We start from the raw sequence: 19,956 nt of genomic DNA on the forward strand, positions 1-19,956 counted from the left end.
TAATTCAACTCTATTCTCTAAACATTTCCCGAGTACAACATATGCAGGTACCACACCAAAAATAGAAGTGTGTTTCAAGAGAGTGCCTAAGTGCTCTAGGAAGAAGCAAAGACACCATCCCTCCCTCAGGATATTTGCAGCCTCCGCATAGTTCATTCCCAACCCCAATGAGCAGGGTCAACCTAGATCATACTGTAGGAGAGAAAACATCATTTCTTTTCCTCACCCATTGCAAGGTTCCTGGCTGAGACTCCTATGACAAGACAGATTTACAAGAGAAAAGCACACACATTTATTTAATATAAGTTTTATGTGATACTGGAGCCTTCAGAAATGAAGACCCAAAGAAACAGGGAAACCTACATATTCTTATGCTATGTTTGATGAAGTGGATGGTTGTGAAGAAGTATGAGTGGACAAAGGGGCTATGTATGATCTAATGGTAATAAACTGAGGAGCAGCAGCAAGTCCTGTTTGTTCAGATTCTTCTTGGCATTTCTGTGTCTTTGAGGACAAGGATGTTCCTTTCCTCCAGGTATACTGAGGGTATCTCTGGAATTAAGGTTTTATGACCTACTTTAAAGGAAGGGCAGAAAAATTTTTGATGACTGCTCCAGGGGAGAAGGGTGAGGGGAAGGTAGGAGTGGGCTTCCTGCTTCTGTTGTTTCCTCAAATGCCAAGGTAACATATTTTGGGGTAGTGTGTCTCAAACCCCATCAGCACTTAGAATGAAAGTATCTTCCCTTGCTTGTTAGCATTATGAGCATTTTTCCCCCACTTGTGCAGCTTAACTTTAGAAGATTCCAAAATGGGGCATTAAAAACCCCTGCTGCCATTAATGTTGGTAGGTAGAACTGCAAACGAGCATGAGGCCTCTGCTTACCACCCTGACCAGCTAGAGCAAGTTCCATACATGGTGCATCTCTGCAGTGAGGGCTTGGCAGGATACAGCAGGGACAGGCTGCCCCCGGCCCTGTGCTGCTGATGCCAGCAGGAACCTGAAGTGCCATTACTGCAGGACCCCAGCTGGACAGGAGTTTTTCCAAGGCACAGAAGCTCATTCTTAAGAGTACAGGGTCTGGAGTCGATCACCTTTGGTCCAATCTCAGCTCTGAATCTTCTTCAATTTCTCTGTGCGTGAGTTTTCTCATCTATAAAATGGGGATAATAATAGTACCTCTCTACTGTAGTTTGGATACAGGTTGTCCCCACCAAATCTCATGTTGGCAGTTGATCCCCAGTATTGGAGGTGGGGCCTAACAGGAGGTATTTGGGTCATGGGGGAAGATCCCCATGAATAGATTAATGCCCTCCCTGGGGACAGGGTGGTGAGTGATCTCTCACTCTATTAGTTCCAGTGAGAGATTAAGAAGAGCCCGGCACCTCTCCCCTCTCTCTTTTGCTGCCTCTCTCCCATGTGATCTCTGTACACACCAGCTCCCCTTCACTCTCCACCGTGAGTGGAAGCAGCCTGAGGCCCTCACCAGATGCCCAATCTTGAACTTTTCTAGACATTAGAATTGTGAGCCAAATAAACCTTTTTTCTTTATAAATTACCCAGCCTCAGGTATTCTGTTATCACAGCACCAAACAGACTAAGACACTCTGTCATAGGGGTGTTGTGAGGATTAAATACATTAGTATATGTGGGATACTGAGCACTATGCTCTGGGATGCAATGGACAAGTCCAGCAGCTTGAATGGTCCATGAGTGAGGCGTTGTGCTGCAATCCAGGCACTGGACTTTCTGCCTGGGTGCCAGATGTTCACCTATCAAATGGGAGCAGCAGGACTTACCTTAGAAGGCTGATGGAGATGTAGAGGAGATCACATAGTTAAACATTGAGGCTTAGCAGGTACTTAAGTTATCAGGCATCTCAAACTTGCTGCATCTTAGAATCTCCTAAGGAGCTTTATAGCATTGGAATCTGCTAAGAAGCATCTTTTTTATAATATGAATATTATAAAAAATATTATATATATTAGTTTTTGTTTTAAATAGGTTTACAGTTACAGAACAGTTGCAAAAATAGTACAGAGAGTTCTTTATCCAGCTTTCCCTAATGCTGATATTTTGTATTTCTATGGGCCAGTTATCAAAAGTAAGAAATTAACATCAGTACAATGCTCAGCTAAACTATAGGCATTATTGAGATTTTGCCAGTTTCTCCACTAATGTCCTTTATCTCCTCCAAGACCTAAACCAGGATCCCTTTGTGTTTATTTGTCATGTCTTCTTAGTCTCTTCAAATTGGTGACAGGTCCTCAGTCTTTTCCTGTCTTTCATGACCCTGACACTTTTAAAGAGTACCAATCAGGTATTTTGTAGACCATCCCTCACTTTGAGTTTATCTAATATTTTCTCATACTTAGGTTGGGGCTATGCATTACTAGAACGGATACCAGAGAAGTGATAAGCCCTTCTCAGCATCTTGTAACAGGAGGTACATGATGTCAGTATGGTTTGTTACTAGTGATGTTAACCTCGAACGCTTGGTGAAGGTGGTGTCAGCTGGGCTGGGTTTACTCCTTATAAAGTTACTGTTTTTCTCATTGTCATTAATAAATAACTTGGAGGAGATGCTTTATGCAAATAATCTATTTCTCCTCATCTTTTCCTCTACTAATGCTCCATTCACTGGTGCATTTTGCCTGCAACAGTTACTGCAATGTTCTAAGGGTAGTTTTCTATTCCCTCATTCTTTCTACATTTCTCGACTGGAATTTTTCCGTAATGAAATGCTGTTTCTTCTTTCTCATTTATTTATTTTTTTTTAGTTATTTATTGAAATCATGGACTCATGAATATTTATTCTATTTTATTGGTTTTATAATCCAGTGCTGCCATTATTAATTTTGATGTTCAAACCCATGGCACTTTTAAAAATATCTGTGCCTGAGACCCTCTCCAGATCATCTGAACCAGAATCTATGGTAGTGGAGCGTAGGCAATGGTATTTCTTTAAAGTTGCCTATGGGCACTAAATAGTTCCTTCACTCTCCCCACCTGTCTTCTCCAAAAAGAAAAAAAAAAATCCTCCTTCCCATGTTTCTGCAGGACTTGTCCCTGCACTGGCTGTCAGAGTGCTGATGGCGGGCTGCAGCCGCTTGGGGAACTGGCTCTGTGGTCATCTCCATTCCCGCCCCCCACCCCACACCCGCTCTCCTTCAGCTTCACCTGGCCCACATCAGGAGCTTGGGTACCAGAATCCCTCTTACAATAGCCTCCTCATGTAGAAATTCTGATGTTTATTGTCATTTTCATTTGGGTCGGGTGGAGGACAAAAAAGCTATGGCAGCCTTTAGAAAGTCAAGTTTAAGAAAAGAGCCAAGGAATTATGACCTTCAGCTAGGAAGGGCTTCCTAAATGAATGGTGGGTTACAGCCAATGGCAGGCTCACGGCTGGGAGAGCTGTTCCCACAGCTCTTGGCTCTGCCTCCTCAAGTCCCACAAAGCACTTTTCTGCTGATAGGACAGAGTTTTAAAGAGTGGAAACAACTCTCACTTACATGAATGACTTATTTGGACACCTCTGATATCATAATAACCAAATATGTAAATTTAATTCTCCCTTTAGGTGATCAATATGGAGCCAGATATATTTTCATTCAAAGACATGGTCTTCCTGAATAAGGAAATTGATCCTATAGCATCCTTTAGCTGGTTTCCAATTACTCTCTACTCCTAGGTGCCAAATCAATCTCATGATATTTTTAGAAACCTAATTGTTTCTTTAGTTGAATTGGTGCCAATAATATGTCCAAACTTAGATGAAGCAGATTTAAAACCTGACTTGTGACGGAATAAAAGCTTAACCCCAAGTGTACCATGGCAGTGTGAATTTGACATGGTTCCCCAAATATGCCATATGCGTCTGGGGAGATTTGTCTCCCAAGCTGCTGTTCCTATTTGTTTACTTTTGTCTTCATAGTGATCAGTTCCAACCCCAATTTTTTCAAGCATGAATTTTCTCCATTGAAAACACCTTCTACTAAAATTCTAAGGGGATTCCAATTTCTAGGGTAAGTGAATTAATGAAACCCGTAATAACTAGACAGGAAAGGATCCAATGTTTCCCGATAGAACATAGACATACTTCCAAGACAGGCATTTTGGAGATGCAAAGTGTTAATTCAGCACAGCCTCCAAGCCAGGGTAAGGAACATTTAGATGCTGCATGACAAAAATAAATCTCTCTTCCTGGAAGAACTTTAACCCAAGAGGAGAAGCAGCTCAAAGGTTTATTGTTGTCAGAGCCACAAACTCGACACCCCTCTTGATAAAAGACTTAGGTCCCTGACCCCAGTAAAGTTGCTACTCTAAAAGCCATTTGTGTATTGATCTCCTCTGAAAAAAAACCAATAGGTGTCTGGCAGGATGAGCATCTTTGGGAAACCAAGTTACTGTACTTAGAGGGCAGTCTGAGTGACCAGAGTAGGAACCTGAGGGCACCAGGCTCTGAAATGAGATTTGAGAGAAGCTGGCAGCCTGGGCCTCTTCTCAGTCTGTACAAGGCCAGTGGGGGAGTATAGCTCTAAGAAGGAAAGTGTGTCTGCTGGGAAACCTTAACTAATCTTACTCTCCACTCTTCAAAAGACAGAAGAGGTGGGGTGGGCTGGCCTAGCGTGGATACCAGTCTGAGACCAGGGTACTTTGGTGGTTAGATATGTTGGTAACCCTACAACAAGGCCAGCCACCACTCCTACGTGTTAGTCCTGGATACACCACCTGGAAGAAATGAACCAGTATTTCCTGTTTGATGCTGAGATGGAGATTCAGAGGCAGAAAAGTGCTGAGACTATCAGGCTACTTAGCAAGGACTAAAGATTTAGAATTTTTAGACTAAGACTCAAGATTTTGAGTACCTAGGCCAACTGGAACAACAAGAGAAAAATGGTGGCATCTTGCTGGCTGTCTTCCTTTTTATCCCATAGGATCAAACTACAGTCACCAACTTTCCGTACTTGGAGGAGAAAAAATGTCTTTGGGTGCTTGCTGTTTCGTTAGCTGCTAACTCAATATAAATTTCTTTCAACACAGAAATTTAAAACTCATTTATTGAGCACCTACCAGGCACTGTTCTAGGAATAAGACAAAACCTTGCCCTCATGAACAGAAAATAAACAAGTAAACAACAATCATTTCAGAGGCCAATTAATGCCATAAAGAAAATGAATTAGAGTGATATGGAGTGAAGGGAGCAGGTGTCAGGTGAGGCTTCTCTGAGAAGAACCCAATGGTGAGGAGTGAACTCCCGGGGAGAGTGCTCCAGACAGGTGGCTTCCCTCATGTGCAAAGGCCCCGAGGTAGGGGCAAGCTTGGTGGAGTTGACGACCAGAAAGGCACAGGGGACCAGGACAGATCGTATAGCATTCTATCGGCCATGCACTCTGTATAAATGAAGCCTCTGGAGGGTTTGGGGGGTTGTAGTGGGGAACGGGAATATGTTTTATTTTGTAAATATCTCTATAGCTGCTTGTGGTAAATAAACTGTAAACAGAATGGAAACATTCTATAGCTGTGACTTAGTAGCATGTAGTATCTAAATCCTGGGAACCTAAATGTCCTATAGCACATTTGCCTTCTCTTTGTTTAATAATGATGGTCACTGAATTTATTTCACAACCTCAAAACCTCTCTACTTGCTTATTGCTTAAACATCAGAAAAACCATTTGCTGAAATTCATTTAACTAGAAAATGTGATTTGTGCTTATCAGCTTATTACAGATAACATCTTACCTCAATCAGTCATAGGAAATTTTTTTTTTTGCTTTAATCAGTTATCTCGTTTTTCCTCCTACAGGGATCCCAATCACCCTTCAGTACCTTATCATTATTATGAACCTTTTGGACCTGATGAATGTACAATGTACCTCTCCCATGAGCGAGGACGCAAGGGCAGCCATCACCGCTTTATCACGGAGAAACGAGTCTTTAAGAACTGGGCACGGACATTCAATATTCACTTTTTTCAACCAGACTGGAAACCAGAATCACTTGCTCTAAGTCACCCTGCGAGTAAACCTGTGTTCTGAGGAATGAGCGTGCTGCACTGTAATCCCAGGTACCCTCTGTATCAGACGCCGGGACCTTGAACTTCCTAAGTCACCAGACAGGAAAGGGAACAGAACTGGTAGCAGAAGACAGCGTCACCCCTTAAGAAGTATTATGGGCAGATGCCTCCCAGGCGTGACTACAAAGCAGTGCAGTTGGTTTGTAAGGAAAATTCCAAAATTAATACAACCAAATGAGTGTTGTCCCTTTCAAAGGTTTTACCTTCGGAGCTGAACACTCATTTCAAAAACATTTCAGATCTCGTAGTAATTGCCTTCAAAACTGAAACATGAGCAACTCAACAATATTAGTTGCATTCCTTTATAGAAATACCATGTCAAAAGACATTTTTCTATCAAGTTGTATCCTTTCCTGATCTATAACCTTTGTCATCTGTTAGACTGTGTATGTGTGATTTGTAAAAAGCAGCCTGAAAGTATAGACAAGATTTCTGAAGAGCACATCTCCACTGACTTTCATAAAGCAAATGTCCAATATTTATTTACTGAGAGTTTTTTAGTGCACTCTAGGCCAGTATTTTTATAGATTATGATTATGTGGTAATTTATCCTTCCTAGCTCTTTAATCCTGAATGATGGTTGGAAATGGCCTAGAATTGGGTTGATGAGTTACTGTGTTCACAATGCTCATTGTTAGCATGCAATTGGTATTTGACTTAGAAATGTTGTGTTGCGTTTTTTGAACCCCCAGGCTTCAGGAAAATTGTTCTTTCATAGAAAGAATGGCTATGGCATTTTCTAATGTGCAGAAATGCTCCAAAAGGACAAGATTGAAAACCAAAAACTGTATTATTAAAACAAAAAGATGCTAACAAGAGAAACTTAAAGATAGTTTTCTTTAGTAATAATTTACATAAGTAATTTCTCTTAAGCCCTAGTTTCGTCTTCTCCAGAATGATGTCACTGTACCAGATGACCTCTTAGGTTTTATCCCAAATCTAAAATTCTGTGAGCCTCTCATTGACCCATTTGAGGACTTTGCACTTGGAATGATGGGGCTCCAACAGCAGCAGGAACCTTATTTGGTGGGTGGGGAGTTATATTCCCATACTACTTATATCCCTCTTGTGGTTAAAAACATACTTCCTCCTCCTTCCCCATGGGCTAAAATCTACCCCCTGCTTCTCTGGAAGCACCACCACTACACACACACACACATACACACACAGACAGATACTACATACACAAAAACATACTTCTGAGGGATTCCTTGGCTACAAGAGCAAGGAACTGCCCTTCTTTGAAGAGAAGAGACTACAAGGAGATTCCCTATCATACAACTCATTTATCTTATGAACTATTTAGACTCACTCATATTTCACTACAGATCTTCTTAGATTATATTCACCACCATTTCCTGGCCTGAAGGAGTATAAAGGACTTATTTTAATAAGAGCCAAGATCAATTAGTATTATAGATTTTTATTTAAACAAGTAATATTGTTCAAAAATAGTCTTTTAAAAAATATACTAGTGTTTTCTTTACACGTGGCTTAGGAGGCATTAGTTTCTCTGATGCCAAATTTGAAGGCACCAGCAAATACTATGTATGAAGACTGACCTTGTTTTACAGACATGAGCTGGCTTGTGATTAAAGAAGCTTTCTCACATTACCACTTCTTTTCCCTTAATTGTATGGAGTACTGTTGTTGAAATGCAAACACTGTAGTCCAGGTATCCACATAGCAAATACAAAGTTAGTATTATTGTGGTGTGGCTTGAGTTGTGAAAAGCCAGTAAGATTGAAATGGCTGTCCAGAACACACTGGGATGCATTCTTTACATTTTCTCATAGTTTTTAAAGGGACTATGAATTTTATTCCAACACAATGTCTTCTGCAGCATGGACTCTGAACACACAATATTTTATGAACATATGAAAAAGTGTATGAATTTTATACAATTTATTTTATAGGCCACCTTTACAATCACTTGAAGAGATTGTTGCTTACATGTAAACGGCTCCTTTGACAACTTCTGTATTTATGGAAATTTGGGAAGGGGTAATTGGGACATGTAAGGATGTAGCTATATTGCCTAATCTTTTTTTTTTTTTTTTTTTTTTTTTGTTGTTGTTGTTGTTGTTGTTGTTGAGACAGAGTCTCACTTTGTTGCCCAGGCTAGAGTGAGTGCTGTGGCGTCAGCTTAGCTCACAGCAACCTCAAACTCCTGGGCTCAAGCGATCCTACTGCCTCAGCCTCCCGAGTAGCTGGGACTACAGGCATGCGCCACTATGCCCGGCTAATTTTTTCTATATAGATTTTTAGGTGTCCATATAATGTCTTTCTATTTTTAGTAGAGACGGGGTCTCACTCAGGCTGGTCTCGAACTCCTGACCTTGAGCAATCCACCCGCCTCGGCCTCCCAGAGTGCTAGGATTACAGGCGTGAGCCACCGCGCCCGGCCTGCCTAATCTAATAATATCTCACATGTCTGTGTGTCTTCAGGTTTTAGGTTGTTCTTTTTAACAAAAAAGACCAATATGAGAGCTCTTTTTTGTAGCTTTTCCACTCAAATACTCAAAAGAATGAAAAGCAACCAAATTCTGAAAGCCCTGGCTTCACCAGGAAGTATTTTAAATCTACGTGTAGCTAGGATATGTGAATTCATATTCTTAAAACACTATGGTGTACATATGTGTAAGAAATTATCATTTGGGTAGTGGTTTTATTATAGCATGAAAGGAAATGCCTAGAATTCTGATAGATTGTGCTGATGGACCTGGTTGTGGGCAATTGAATTCTCGTCTTGTCACTATCATTTCATGACTGTCAGTCTTAACACCACTCAATACCATTAAACATAAACTCTGTTATAAAAGATGACTACAAAACCATGTTTACAGACCTCGGTGATTTCAATACCTGCTTGTGTTTGAAGCCTAAGTCACACCCGCTACGTTACATACCTTTTTCTTCTCTCCCAGCTGTGTCATCAGCTTCCTCCCAGCTTTTAAGACCACAGTAATACAATGCCACAGCTGGCAGATCCACGGCTTCTGTTATTTCAACGCAAGAACATTTGGCAGAGGCCATTACAATAGATAGCCATTATGGGCAAAGATACAGGAATTCACAAACAAAATCAATCACTTCAAATGGCCCATAAAAAGAGGAATCTCACATTTAATATTCCACAGTAAATATTCACCCAAGAAAGCGTACATTAAAAGAACATTAGGAGGTAAATATTCAGTGTGCTGTGTGGGGACTTAGCTTTGTGATTTCCATTACCGTTAATGGGTGTTTGGCAACTAAGTCCCTGTGCTTCGCTAACCCTGGTATGTGCTCCTGAGGGCTAGACATAAAATCAAAGCAATTCAGGAACTTCTAAGGTCATAATCTTTTCCTCAAAAAAAATAAATGAAAGCAAAACACAAAGTACTGTACCTAAAGAGAAATTTGTGCGTGGTCTCTTGGAATCCTTAGGTTACTACCAAGTTTGTGTATCAGATTCCAAACAACACCTCTCAACACAGATTACCTTTGTTTTCTGAAGTTTTCTCTCCTTTACTGATCTATTTGAATTACATTAGAATGGAAGGAAATAATCTCATTTTGAATAAAGACTCCCTTCAAAAATTAAAATTATTAATTTAGAAGCTAAATGAATGCCAGGTAAAAGGGGAAGGAAGAAGTAGAAATTCTGTTAGGATTAAGACAGTGCTATTTAAATGCATATGTACCTATTTAGTACCTGCCTAAATATTTGCCCTTGTGTAAGAGTGACTTGATTTCAGAAATATATCCTGGATTCCATCAGAGTGGTGCTTCAAACTGTTAAATAGACCTACCCTGAGAGAAGGGTCCATGTTGCTATTCTCTCTGCCATGTTAGGTGGGGATGTTAATATTCTGTGGGTTTCATACCTGATCCAATCATTTCTTCCATTCTCATTGCTTCTCTCTCAAACCTCATTCTGTCACTTCTCCCATTTTCTCCTGATTGTCTTTTGTCTGCAGTGTGCTCCTAAACCAGCAGTCTTTGGGGCTATTAAGGTCTTCCTTATAGGATTTTTAACTAGAGACCTGACTGGGGAACAGATTTGGGGTAGGTCCTGCCGGAGTAATGACCATGGTAGGTGGGAGGAGTACTTCTGGCTACAGGACAAGGTACTTCAGAAGTACCATCCTGGTTTGCACTGGGCCAGGGAGGAGGGGAGAGGGAGGACCTCCAAGAGGCAGACTTTCGGTGTTAATACTAGGGCAAGCCCGGGCACCGGGACAGTGGGTCACCCTATCAGAAGGCCACCTCAAAGAGAACTATAAGCCATGCAGGCAGGGTGTGTGAATCAATCTTCACCTAGTTTTAGCACATGCCAGAAGGTACTTTGGAATGGAAAGAGGTAAGAGAGTGTCGCAAGGCTTAAAAATAAACAGAAGTAATCCCTCTATTCTAGCTAACTCATCCCCACCTACTCAGGGTATTGAAATACAAATGCAAAAAAGGCTGAAATCCTGTTTCTTTCTACTCGGTGCCCTAATATTATATGCTACCTTGGATTGTCCTTTGTCTTTTTATGTATGTGTCCTGTTAGTCTAATTAGATTGTAAGCTCCTTGAGGGCAGAGACTGTTTCCCCTTTGTCTCTGTAGCCTCATACCTAGTATAGTGCCTTGCACACAATAGGCGCTCAATAAATGTCTGTTGTTGATGATGACCTCATAATGTCGACCCATTGGATTGGTAATTGGGTATAAATACATTCTATTTTAAAAGTACAAGAAATGCAATAAGTTATGATACAGTTATATTTTAAGTGGATTTTTATAGGGTTAGTTCTTAAACTGGTAATGTTTATTATCGACAGAGCTGACCTGGATTTGGATAGGATAATGTTGCTGAATTCATTAGGTTTGCTAATGCCAGCTGTACTGAGCACACAGGTGAAGTCAAGTTCGGCAAGCTTTGTGTTTTTGCTGTTAGCGAACTGCTCTTAGCACAAATTAAATTTAATATTGACAAATGCTACACCATCTGCAGAAAGGCGGAAGAACAGTTTGGGCTCTGACTTCTGTGGTTCTACTACAAAACGAAGGCTAAAATGAGACCAGCTATAACCTGCTTTAAACTTGACATCTTCCAAGGCTACTGGGAATCCAACTGGTGGTTATTGAGGGTCTATAAAAATTAAGTATACATTTATCTTAAAAACAAAATGAAACAAAAAACCCCTTTTGTTTCCATGAAGCAGATCCAAAATGGTTTCATCTCTACCAAACTGTGAGGGAAAAGGAGAACTCTTGGAAAAAGGTGTCCGCAGGTGGAGCATCCAGGCTCCTGAATCGCCACCTGGCCAGCACGGGCCACCAGCTGCAGGAGAGGGCCACAGGCAGTCAGAAAAGGTGAGTTAGCTGCCCGTGGTACCTCTGCAAGGGACCATATCATTACCTTCTTGAGCACGTGGACACTCCAGAATTGCCCTTTCATTGTCTACATACTTAATTGTGTTCCACATACTTATTTAATTGTGTAACCTCAATTTCATTTTTTAAAGCATAGGAAAACGGCTAGAAAATATTACATTAAACTGAGAAGAATGCTTATTTCTGAATGGATAGGATTATAGATTTTCCCACATTTTCAAAATTGTATTACAATCACAAAATGTTATTTCATAAAATTTTAAGAATGTCTCTGCTCACTACATAAATCATCTCAGGGTTGGCATCTTTAGTTCTTTACCATGTGACTAGTTCTTTAATTTCAAAACCAAATATAGAAAACCATGGGATTAGATCAAAATCTTTACAATTCTATTGTATCTACTGTGCTTTGCACAATATTATTTGTGACATGTATTATTTGGCCATAATTCCATTATCCCATTTTGCAAATAAACAAACTGAGGCTGAGAGAGGTTTTTTATCAGGCCCCCAGGGTGATGAAGATGAGAGCAGACACAAAGCATGGGACGTACCAAGCACTTTTCCAGGTGCTTTGCATACATAAATGCATTTAATCCTCACAATAACCCCATGAAATGGGTTCTTTTATCACTCCCCTTTTACAGATGCAAAAATTGAGGCACAGACATTTTAGTAATTTACCCAAAGTCATGCCACTATTAAGAGGGAAAGACAGATTATAAGCCAGAGCATCTGTCTCTGGAGTCTCTGACCTTAGTCACCAGGTACTTCTTGGTAGAACTATAATCCTATAGGTAACAATTTCTATTAGAATATTCATCATGTAGTATTTGATATATATCAAATAATATCACATAGATAAATATGTAAATTATGAAGCAAAATAAGAATATTTCTACTATCCTTGAAGCTACTTGAATGTTTCTTCTATTGTCTTGGATTTTCTATTTACTATTTTCATGCTTTCTAAATAATTTTATTACATATAGATATATTTAAAAATACTATATCATTTAGTTTTACCTATTTCTAAACATTATAAGACTGTTATAACATTGTATCTGAAGTCTTCTGAACTTGCTGTTTTTCCAAGATTTATCTATTTCCTTTGCATGTAACTCCAGTTTATTTTCACTATTGTATAATGCCATTGTGTCAATATACCATAATTTATTTTTATCCATTTTTCTGTCAGTGAACATTTGGGGTTTTTGCTTGTTACTAATCCATACAGTCCTGTTATGAACATTCTTAGAAAGTTTTTCTAGTACATGTATGCTAGGATTTTTTACATACCTAGTACATACCAAGTAATAAAATTGCTGGGTTATAGAGTAAAATTGTTCACATGTTCATGATATTGCCAAATTGTTTTCCATAGTGGTTAGACATCTTATCCTCCTAACAGCAGTTGTCCACATCTTTGCCAACACCTGGTATTTACAGACTAAACTTTTGCCCAGCTGGTAGATATAAATTATATCTATTATGATCTCAACTTGTATTTCCCTGATTCCTGGTGAGGTTTAGCATTTTTTTCCTATGTTTATTCTCCATTAGTGTTACTGCATCTGTGAAATAGCTATTCATCTTTGTCCACTTTTCTCCTGGATTACTTCATTTTTACTTTTTTCTTTTAAAGACTTCTTAGTATATTCTTGATACTATATTTTGTTGATTATATGTGTTGTAAATACCTCCTTCCAATTTGTGGCTGGTCTTGTCTTCTTTACTATGTTGCCTTTCAATGAACAGAAGTTTTTAATTTCAATGTAGTCATGTTCTCTATCTTATTGATTAGAGCTTCTTATTTCTTATTTAATAAATCACCCACTGTTCCTGATCATTAAGTATTTTCCTATATTCTATTTTAAAAGATTTCAAAGTCTTTGTCTTCCACATGGCAGCTGGGGATTTTTTTTTTTATATATAATGTGAGAACTCACTTTTGTTTTTATGTAGTTCCCAACTGTCCTAGCATCATTTACTGAAGGATTTGGTTTTACCTAGTATCTGCAATCAAATTTCCATATATGTGGGGGTTTATTTCTGTTCTCTGCATTCCGTTTAATTCTAATCAAATTGTCTACCCTTTACTAATACTAATCACACAGTCTTAATTACTATAACTTTATAATAAGTTTTGATATCTATTAGGGCAATTTCCCCCTCACTTTATTCTTCTTTCTGATGAATGTCTTGCTTATTCTTTTTTTTTTGTCACTAATTTTTACTGAGGTATAATTTTCATTCAGTAAGTACACAAATCTTATATATATAGATTGATGACATTTAATATATCCATACACCTATGTAACCACTACCAAGATCAAAATGTGCTGCACTGCCAGCACCCTAGAAGGCTCACCCATGCTCCCTTCCAGTCGATCTTCCTGTCAAGGGTACCCACCATTCTGACCTCCATCAATTTAGATCTCTTCTGCCTGTTTTTAAATTTCATACAAATGAATCATACGGTATGTACTTTTTTTCTATATAGCTCCTTTCAGCCAAAATTATGTTTGTAAGATTTATCATTGTTGATGCATGTAGCAATGTAGCAGTCGTTCTTTTTTCATTGCTGTTTAGTATCATATTGCATTAGAATTACTAATTCTAATATTGATGGTCTTTTGGGTAGTTTCCAATTTAGGGTTACTATGAATACAGCTATTATGAACATTCTTGCACATGCTTTTTGTGGACTTAGTCCACTCAGATTGCTATAATAAAGTACCGCAGACTAGGTGCCTTATAAACAACAAAAAATTTATTTGTCACAGTTCTTAAGGCAAGGAAGTCCACGATCAGGGTGCCAGCATGGTCATGTTCTGCTAAGGGCACTCTTCCACATTGTAGATTGCCATCTTCACATTTTATGCTCACATGGCGGAAAGATAGCAAGAGGGCTCTGTGAGGTCTCTTCTTAGAAGGGCACTAATCCCACTCACAAGGGCTCATGACCTAATTACTGGCTCATGACCTAATTACTTCCTAAAGGCCCTACCTCCTAATACCATCACTTTGGGGAATAGGCTTCAACATATGAATTTTGGGGGACACACACATTCAGTCCATAACAATGGACATAGTGCTCATTTCTATTGGATAAATGGCCAGGAGTAGAATTACTGAGTCATTGGCACACCTGTGCTTGGCTTTAGTAGATCTTGCCAAACAGTTTTCAAAGATAGGTGCACCAGTTTATACTCCCACCAGCAATGACTGAGAGTACCAGTTACTTCACATGATTGTCAACACTTGGTATTGTCAGTCCTTATAAATTTAATCCCTTTGCTGGCTATACATTGATATCTCCTTATGGTTTCAGATTTATATTTCCTTGATGAGTAATGATGTTGAGCATCTTTTCATATGCTTATTAACTATACGCATATCTTATTTTGTGGTATGTCTGTTCAAAGCTTTTGCCCATTCTTTTAATTGGGTTGTCATGTTTTTTTCTTATTTATAGGAATTCTCTATATAGTCTTGATTCAAAGGGCTTAGTTGGATATATGTATTGCAGTGTGTAGCTTGACTTTTCACCATGAAAATGGTACATCTTGGTGACTAAAAGTTCTTAATTTTAATAAAGTGCAATTTATCAATATTTTGTGTATAATTTGTGTCTAATTTAAGAACTTTTTACTTAACTCAAAGTCATGAAGGTAACCTCTTTGTTTTCTTCTAGAAACATTATTTTTTTCTTGTTTTCATATTTGAATTTATGGTCTATTTCAAATTGATCTTGAAGGATGATGTAAGGTAGGGGTCAAGATTTCTTTGTTTTCCCTTAAGGTAATAGAATGACTCAACACCATTTATTGTAAGTACCACCCTTTCTCCACTGAATTAGAATGGTACTTTGGTGATAAATCAGGTTACCATATATGTACTGGATTATTTCTTGACTCTGAATTCTGTCCCATTTTTTCATCCTGACACTATTACCACATTATCCCAATTACTGTAACTTCATAGGTCTTGATAGTTAGAAGTAGAAGGTATCCATCTTATTCATCTTCTCCAATATTACTTTGGCTATTCTTGGCACTTTGTATTTCCACATACAATTTTAGAATCAGGGTATAATTTTCCATATTTAATAAAACCTGCTGAGATTTTTATTGGGATTACATTGATTCTATGCATCAGTTTGGGGAGAATTGACATTTTATTGATATCAGGTCTTTCAATTCATGAGTACAAATTGAAAGTTTTTCATACAGAGGTCTTCCACATCTTTTCCCATATCTATTCCTAGGTATTTGATGAATTTAGTGCTATTATAAATGATATTTTTTCAATTTAATTTTCAACCCGTTTGTTGTTAGTATGTAGAAATACAATTGATTTTTATATATTGATCTTATGTCCAGCATTATAGCTTAATGAACTTAGTGATTCTAAAAGTTAGTTTGTAGATTCTTTGTATTTTCTTCATGTACAATCATACTTCTGTGCACTCTGACAGTTTTATTCCTTCCTTTTCAATCTTTATATTTTTTATTTTCTTATTTCACTCAGTAAGACTTCAGTCTAGTGTTGATTAGCTATAATATGAGTGATCATCTTTATTTTCATTCCAATGTCAGGGAAAATTTTCAGTATTCCACCATTAAAAATAATGTTAGTTGTAGGTTCTTCATCTGACACACTCTATCAGATAAAGAGGGTTCCCTTCTATTCCTAGTTTGCTAAGACTGCTTTTTAATGTGTTAGATTGAAATAAGTGATTATTTTGCATCTATTAAAATGGAAATATAGATTTTCTCCTTTGTTTCTATAATTGTGCTGAATTACATTTGGTAAAAAGGTAAACTGAGGCACAATAAGCAAGCAGCAATTCATGAATAAGGCAGCTCCAAACCAGCAATGGTCTGGGGGCTCCTGTTGAAAAAGGGCAGGGACAGGCTTTTATAAAGGTGCATGTGGAAGTAATACAAAGAAAACATTTGATTGGTTACAGTTACAAAATTGTTTTGTTCTAACCCACTGGGAAGTCCCAGCTATATACAGGCAATTCTCTGGTTACAGACAACCTGACTTAACAGCATTCCATACTTACGGGCTCCCAAGGCTCCCTATAAAGATAATTTGCAATTAAATAATTAAATTAATAATTTGGGAACTAGTTTCTTCTGTGCATGTAAACAAACTCTCATGGCATAAGCAGTTCATCGGTGCAGCATCTTTACGGTAGCGGCTCATCTTATAGATAGACAGAAAAGCCCCTGATAGAGATGCGAGAACATGAAGAACCCGAAGATCCAGAGCCAAGAAAGTTTACAATAAAAGAATTAGCTGAAGCTTGTTCATCTCATTGAAGCAGGGTTTGCTTAGATTGAGGAGCAAGATCCCACCATTGAGTGGCTTACAAAGGTTTACTGTGCAATTAGTGAGAACATCAGCTGCTACAAGGCCATTTATGATGAAAAAAAGGAAAAAGCTGGCCGGGCGCGGTGGCTCACGCCTGTAATCCTAGCACTCTGGGAGGCCGAGGTGGGCGGATCGTTTGAGCTCAGGAGTTCGAGACCAGCCTGAGCAAGAGCGAGACCCCATCTCTACTAAAAATAGAAAGAAATTATATGGACAGCTAAAAATATATATAGAAAAAATTAGCCGGGCATGGTGGTGCATGCCTGTAGTCCCAACTACTCGGGAGGCTGAGACAGGAGGATCCCTTGAGCTCAGGAGTTTGAGGTTGCTGTGAGCTAGGCTGACGCCATGGCACTCACTCTAGCCTGGGCAACAAAATGAGACCCTGTCTCAAAAAAAAAGGAAAAAGCTGTGCAAACAACCCTAGATACCTTTTTCAAAAAACTGACTTCAGTGGGAAACTCCTGTCCTACAGCAACAGAATCAAATCCTGATTCTCCAGGACTCACTCCATCCTCTCCAGCACCATCTCCATCATCTTCTGATTAATGTCAGCCTAACTTCTTGCCTCAAAAATGCCTCAGTAAGCAAGATATTGATACATTAGGTGAGTGTTAACCTTTAATATTCTTTTTTGAAATCTCCCCTATTTCCTGTCTAAATTTTTGTATTTTTTTTTTTTTTTGTTGTTGTTGTTTCATTTTGTTTTAACGTTCTGTTTGTTTGAATTAAAAGAAAGAGCACAATAGTCTCTGTAACTTATCATTACAGTACAAGGGCATTATTGTTATTATTACTGTGTTACACTGGTTTTTTGTTTTGTTTTTGTTTTGGTGTTTTGTTTGTTTTGTTTTGTTTTGTTTGAGACAGGGTCTTGCTCTGTCTCCTGGGCTAGAATGCAGTGGTGTCATCATAGCTCACTGCAGTCTTGAACTACTGGGCTCAAGCAATCCTCCTGCCTCAGCCTCCCAAGTAGCTGGGACTAGAGGCATGAGCCACCCAGCTAATTTTTCTGTTTTTTGTAGAGATGGGGTCTCACTCTTGCTCAAGCTGGTCTGGAACTCCTGGCCTCAAGCAATCCTCCTATCTTGGCCTCTCAAAGTGCTAGGATTACAGGTGTGAGCCACTGTGCCTGGCCACACTGTATTATTATTACCATATATGCACTGTTCATCAACGATCTGAGTTACATATGAATCCAACCTAAAGACATTCTCAGGAACATATCTCTTCTGTAAACTGGTGACCACCTGTAATTGGACTGGTTGAGCATAAGTTCTGTTTTTCTTTAATATGGAACTTACAATAAATAACTAAAGTTAAATTTTGCCTGTGTTTGAAAATCAAGCAAGGTTAAGGGCACTAATGAGGCCTAAGTGGCTTTGTACGCTCAGGGATTCTTCGGGCCCAGTCTCCATTTTAGCTTACTTTAACACATTGATTGTCAACTGTTAACACACACTCACGTTACTTGGTCATGATGTAGTGTCCTTTCTATATATTATTGTATTTAAGTGCTAATTTTTTTAAGGATTTTTACAAGAGTGTTCACAAGATAGCTTGGCATGTAATTTTTCTTTCTTGTATTAACTTTTTCATTTTTGATATCAAGGATATCAAAGTTTTGATATTAATGGATTAGAAACTGTTTCCTCTTTCTCTATTTTCTATAGCAGTTTGTGTAATATAGGTATTATTTCTTCCTTAAATGTTTGGAAGAATTGAAGCCATTTGTGTGAAGATATTTTTAGTTGTATATTCAATATCTTTAATACATATAAAAGTAGATTTTCTATTTCTACTTGTGTCAATTTTGGTAAATTTTATTTTTAAATAAATTTGTCCATTTCATCTAAATTGAATAAAGTTGTTTATAATATTCTCTTATTCTCTTTTTAATTTCTGAGGATATCTAGTGTATCTCTTTTTCTCATTCCTGATAGTGGAGTTTCTCTCTCTCTCTCTCTTTCTTTCTCTCTCTCTCTCTCTCTCAACTTGCCAGGAATTTCTTGTCTTTATTGTATGTTTGCTTAATATATCCTTGAATTTTTTGTATTTATTATATTTATTAGTTTTTTACTTCTTCCTCTGGGTTTAATTTGCTGTACATGTTCTAGTTTCTCAAGGTAGAAGTTTGGATCATGGGATTTTTCGATCATTCTTCTTGTCTTGTCTAATATATGAATCTAGAGCTATTAATTTTTCTCTAAATTCTTCTTTAGCTGTATCTTACAAATTTTGATATGTTGAATCTTTATTTTCATTCATTTCAAAATATATTTTGATTTCCATTTGGTTTCTTCTTTGATGCATGAGTTATTCAAATATGTTGCATAATTTCCAAATATTTCCAAACACAATTTCCAAACATTTTTCAGAAATGTTCTAGTTATTAATTTCTAATTTAGTTTTATTGTGGTCAAAGATCATACTCTGTAGTATTTTAATTAAAAAATTTATTGAGAATTTTTTAATATTCCAGAATGTTGACTATATTGATGAATGTTCCATGTGTACTTGGGAAAAAAAGTATGTATTCTGCTGTAGTTGTATATGGTATTTTATGTTAATAGTAATTTTCTCTCACCTATTTAAAGATATTATTCAACTATCTCTTGATTTATATTGCTGTTGAAAGGTCTCTTGCCACTTGCTTTATTATTCCTTTGTACAGTCTCTGGCTACTCAGATCTTGTCTGTCTTTGGAATTCTAAAATTTCACTACAGTATGACTACATATGGATTGTATTTATTCTGCTAGGTATATAGGTTACCTCCTACAGCTATAGATTTGACATCTTTTAATTCTGGAAAATTCTTAAACATTATCTCCTCACCTATTGCCTTTCCTATATTATATCTATTCTCCCCTTATGGATCCATATTAGATAATACTAGATCTTCTGTTTTATCCTCCATGCTTTTAATAATTTTTCTATATTTTTCATCTCCCTGTCTTTCTGTGCCACATGCTAGGTAATTTCTTCAATCCTCTTTCCCAATTTGCTAATTTTCTCTTATTTGATCTAATCTGTTATTTAATCCAATCCAACCCAGACCATCTGACCAATTCAAAGCAATGTCCTTTTGTCCAAACCTGTATTTCTATTAATATATTTTTTTAGGAAGCA

At 37.9% G+C, this 19,956-nt stretch overlaps 1 protein-coding gene across 1 annotated transcript in view; it reads left to right on the forward strand.

Annotated features, from left to right (window-relative positions):
• ST6GALNAC5 (ST6 N-acetylgalactosaminide alpha-2,6-sialyltransferase 5) overlaps positions 1-6,037 on the forward strand; it is a 157,720-nt gene extending 151,683 nt beyond the window's left edge. Inside the window, exon 5 of the mRNA XM_069478099.1 lies at positions 5,806-6,037. Within this exon, the coding sequence (XP_069334200.1) occupies positions 5,806-6,037 (232 nt within the window). The remainder of the gene's footprint in view (positions 1-5,805) is intronic.
• The last annotated feature ends 13,919 nt before the right edge of the window (positions 6,038-19,956 follow it).

Source organism: Eulemur rufifrons, chromosome 8, assembly GCF_041146395.1.
Source record: "Eulemur rufifrons isolate Redbay chromosome 8, OSU_ERuf_1, whole genome shotgun sequence".
In the NCBI taxonomy this organism is placed as follows: domain Eukaryota; kingdom Metazoa; phylum Chordata; class Mammalia; order Primates; family Lemuridae; genus Eulemur; species Eulemur rufifrons.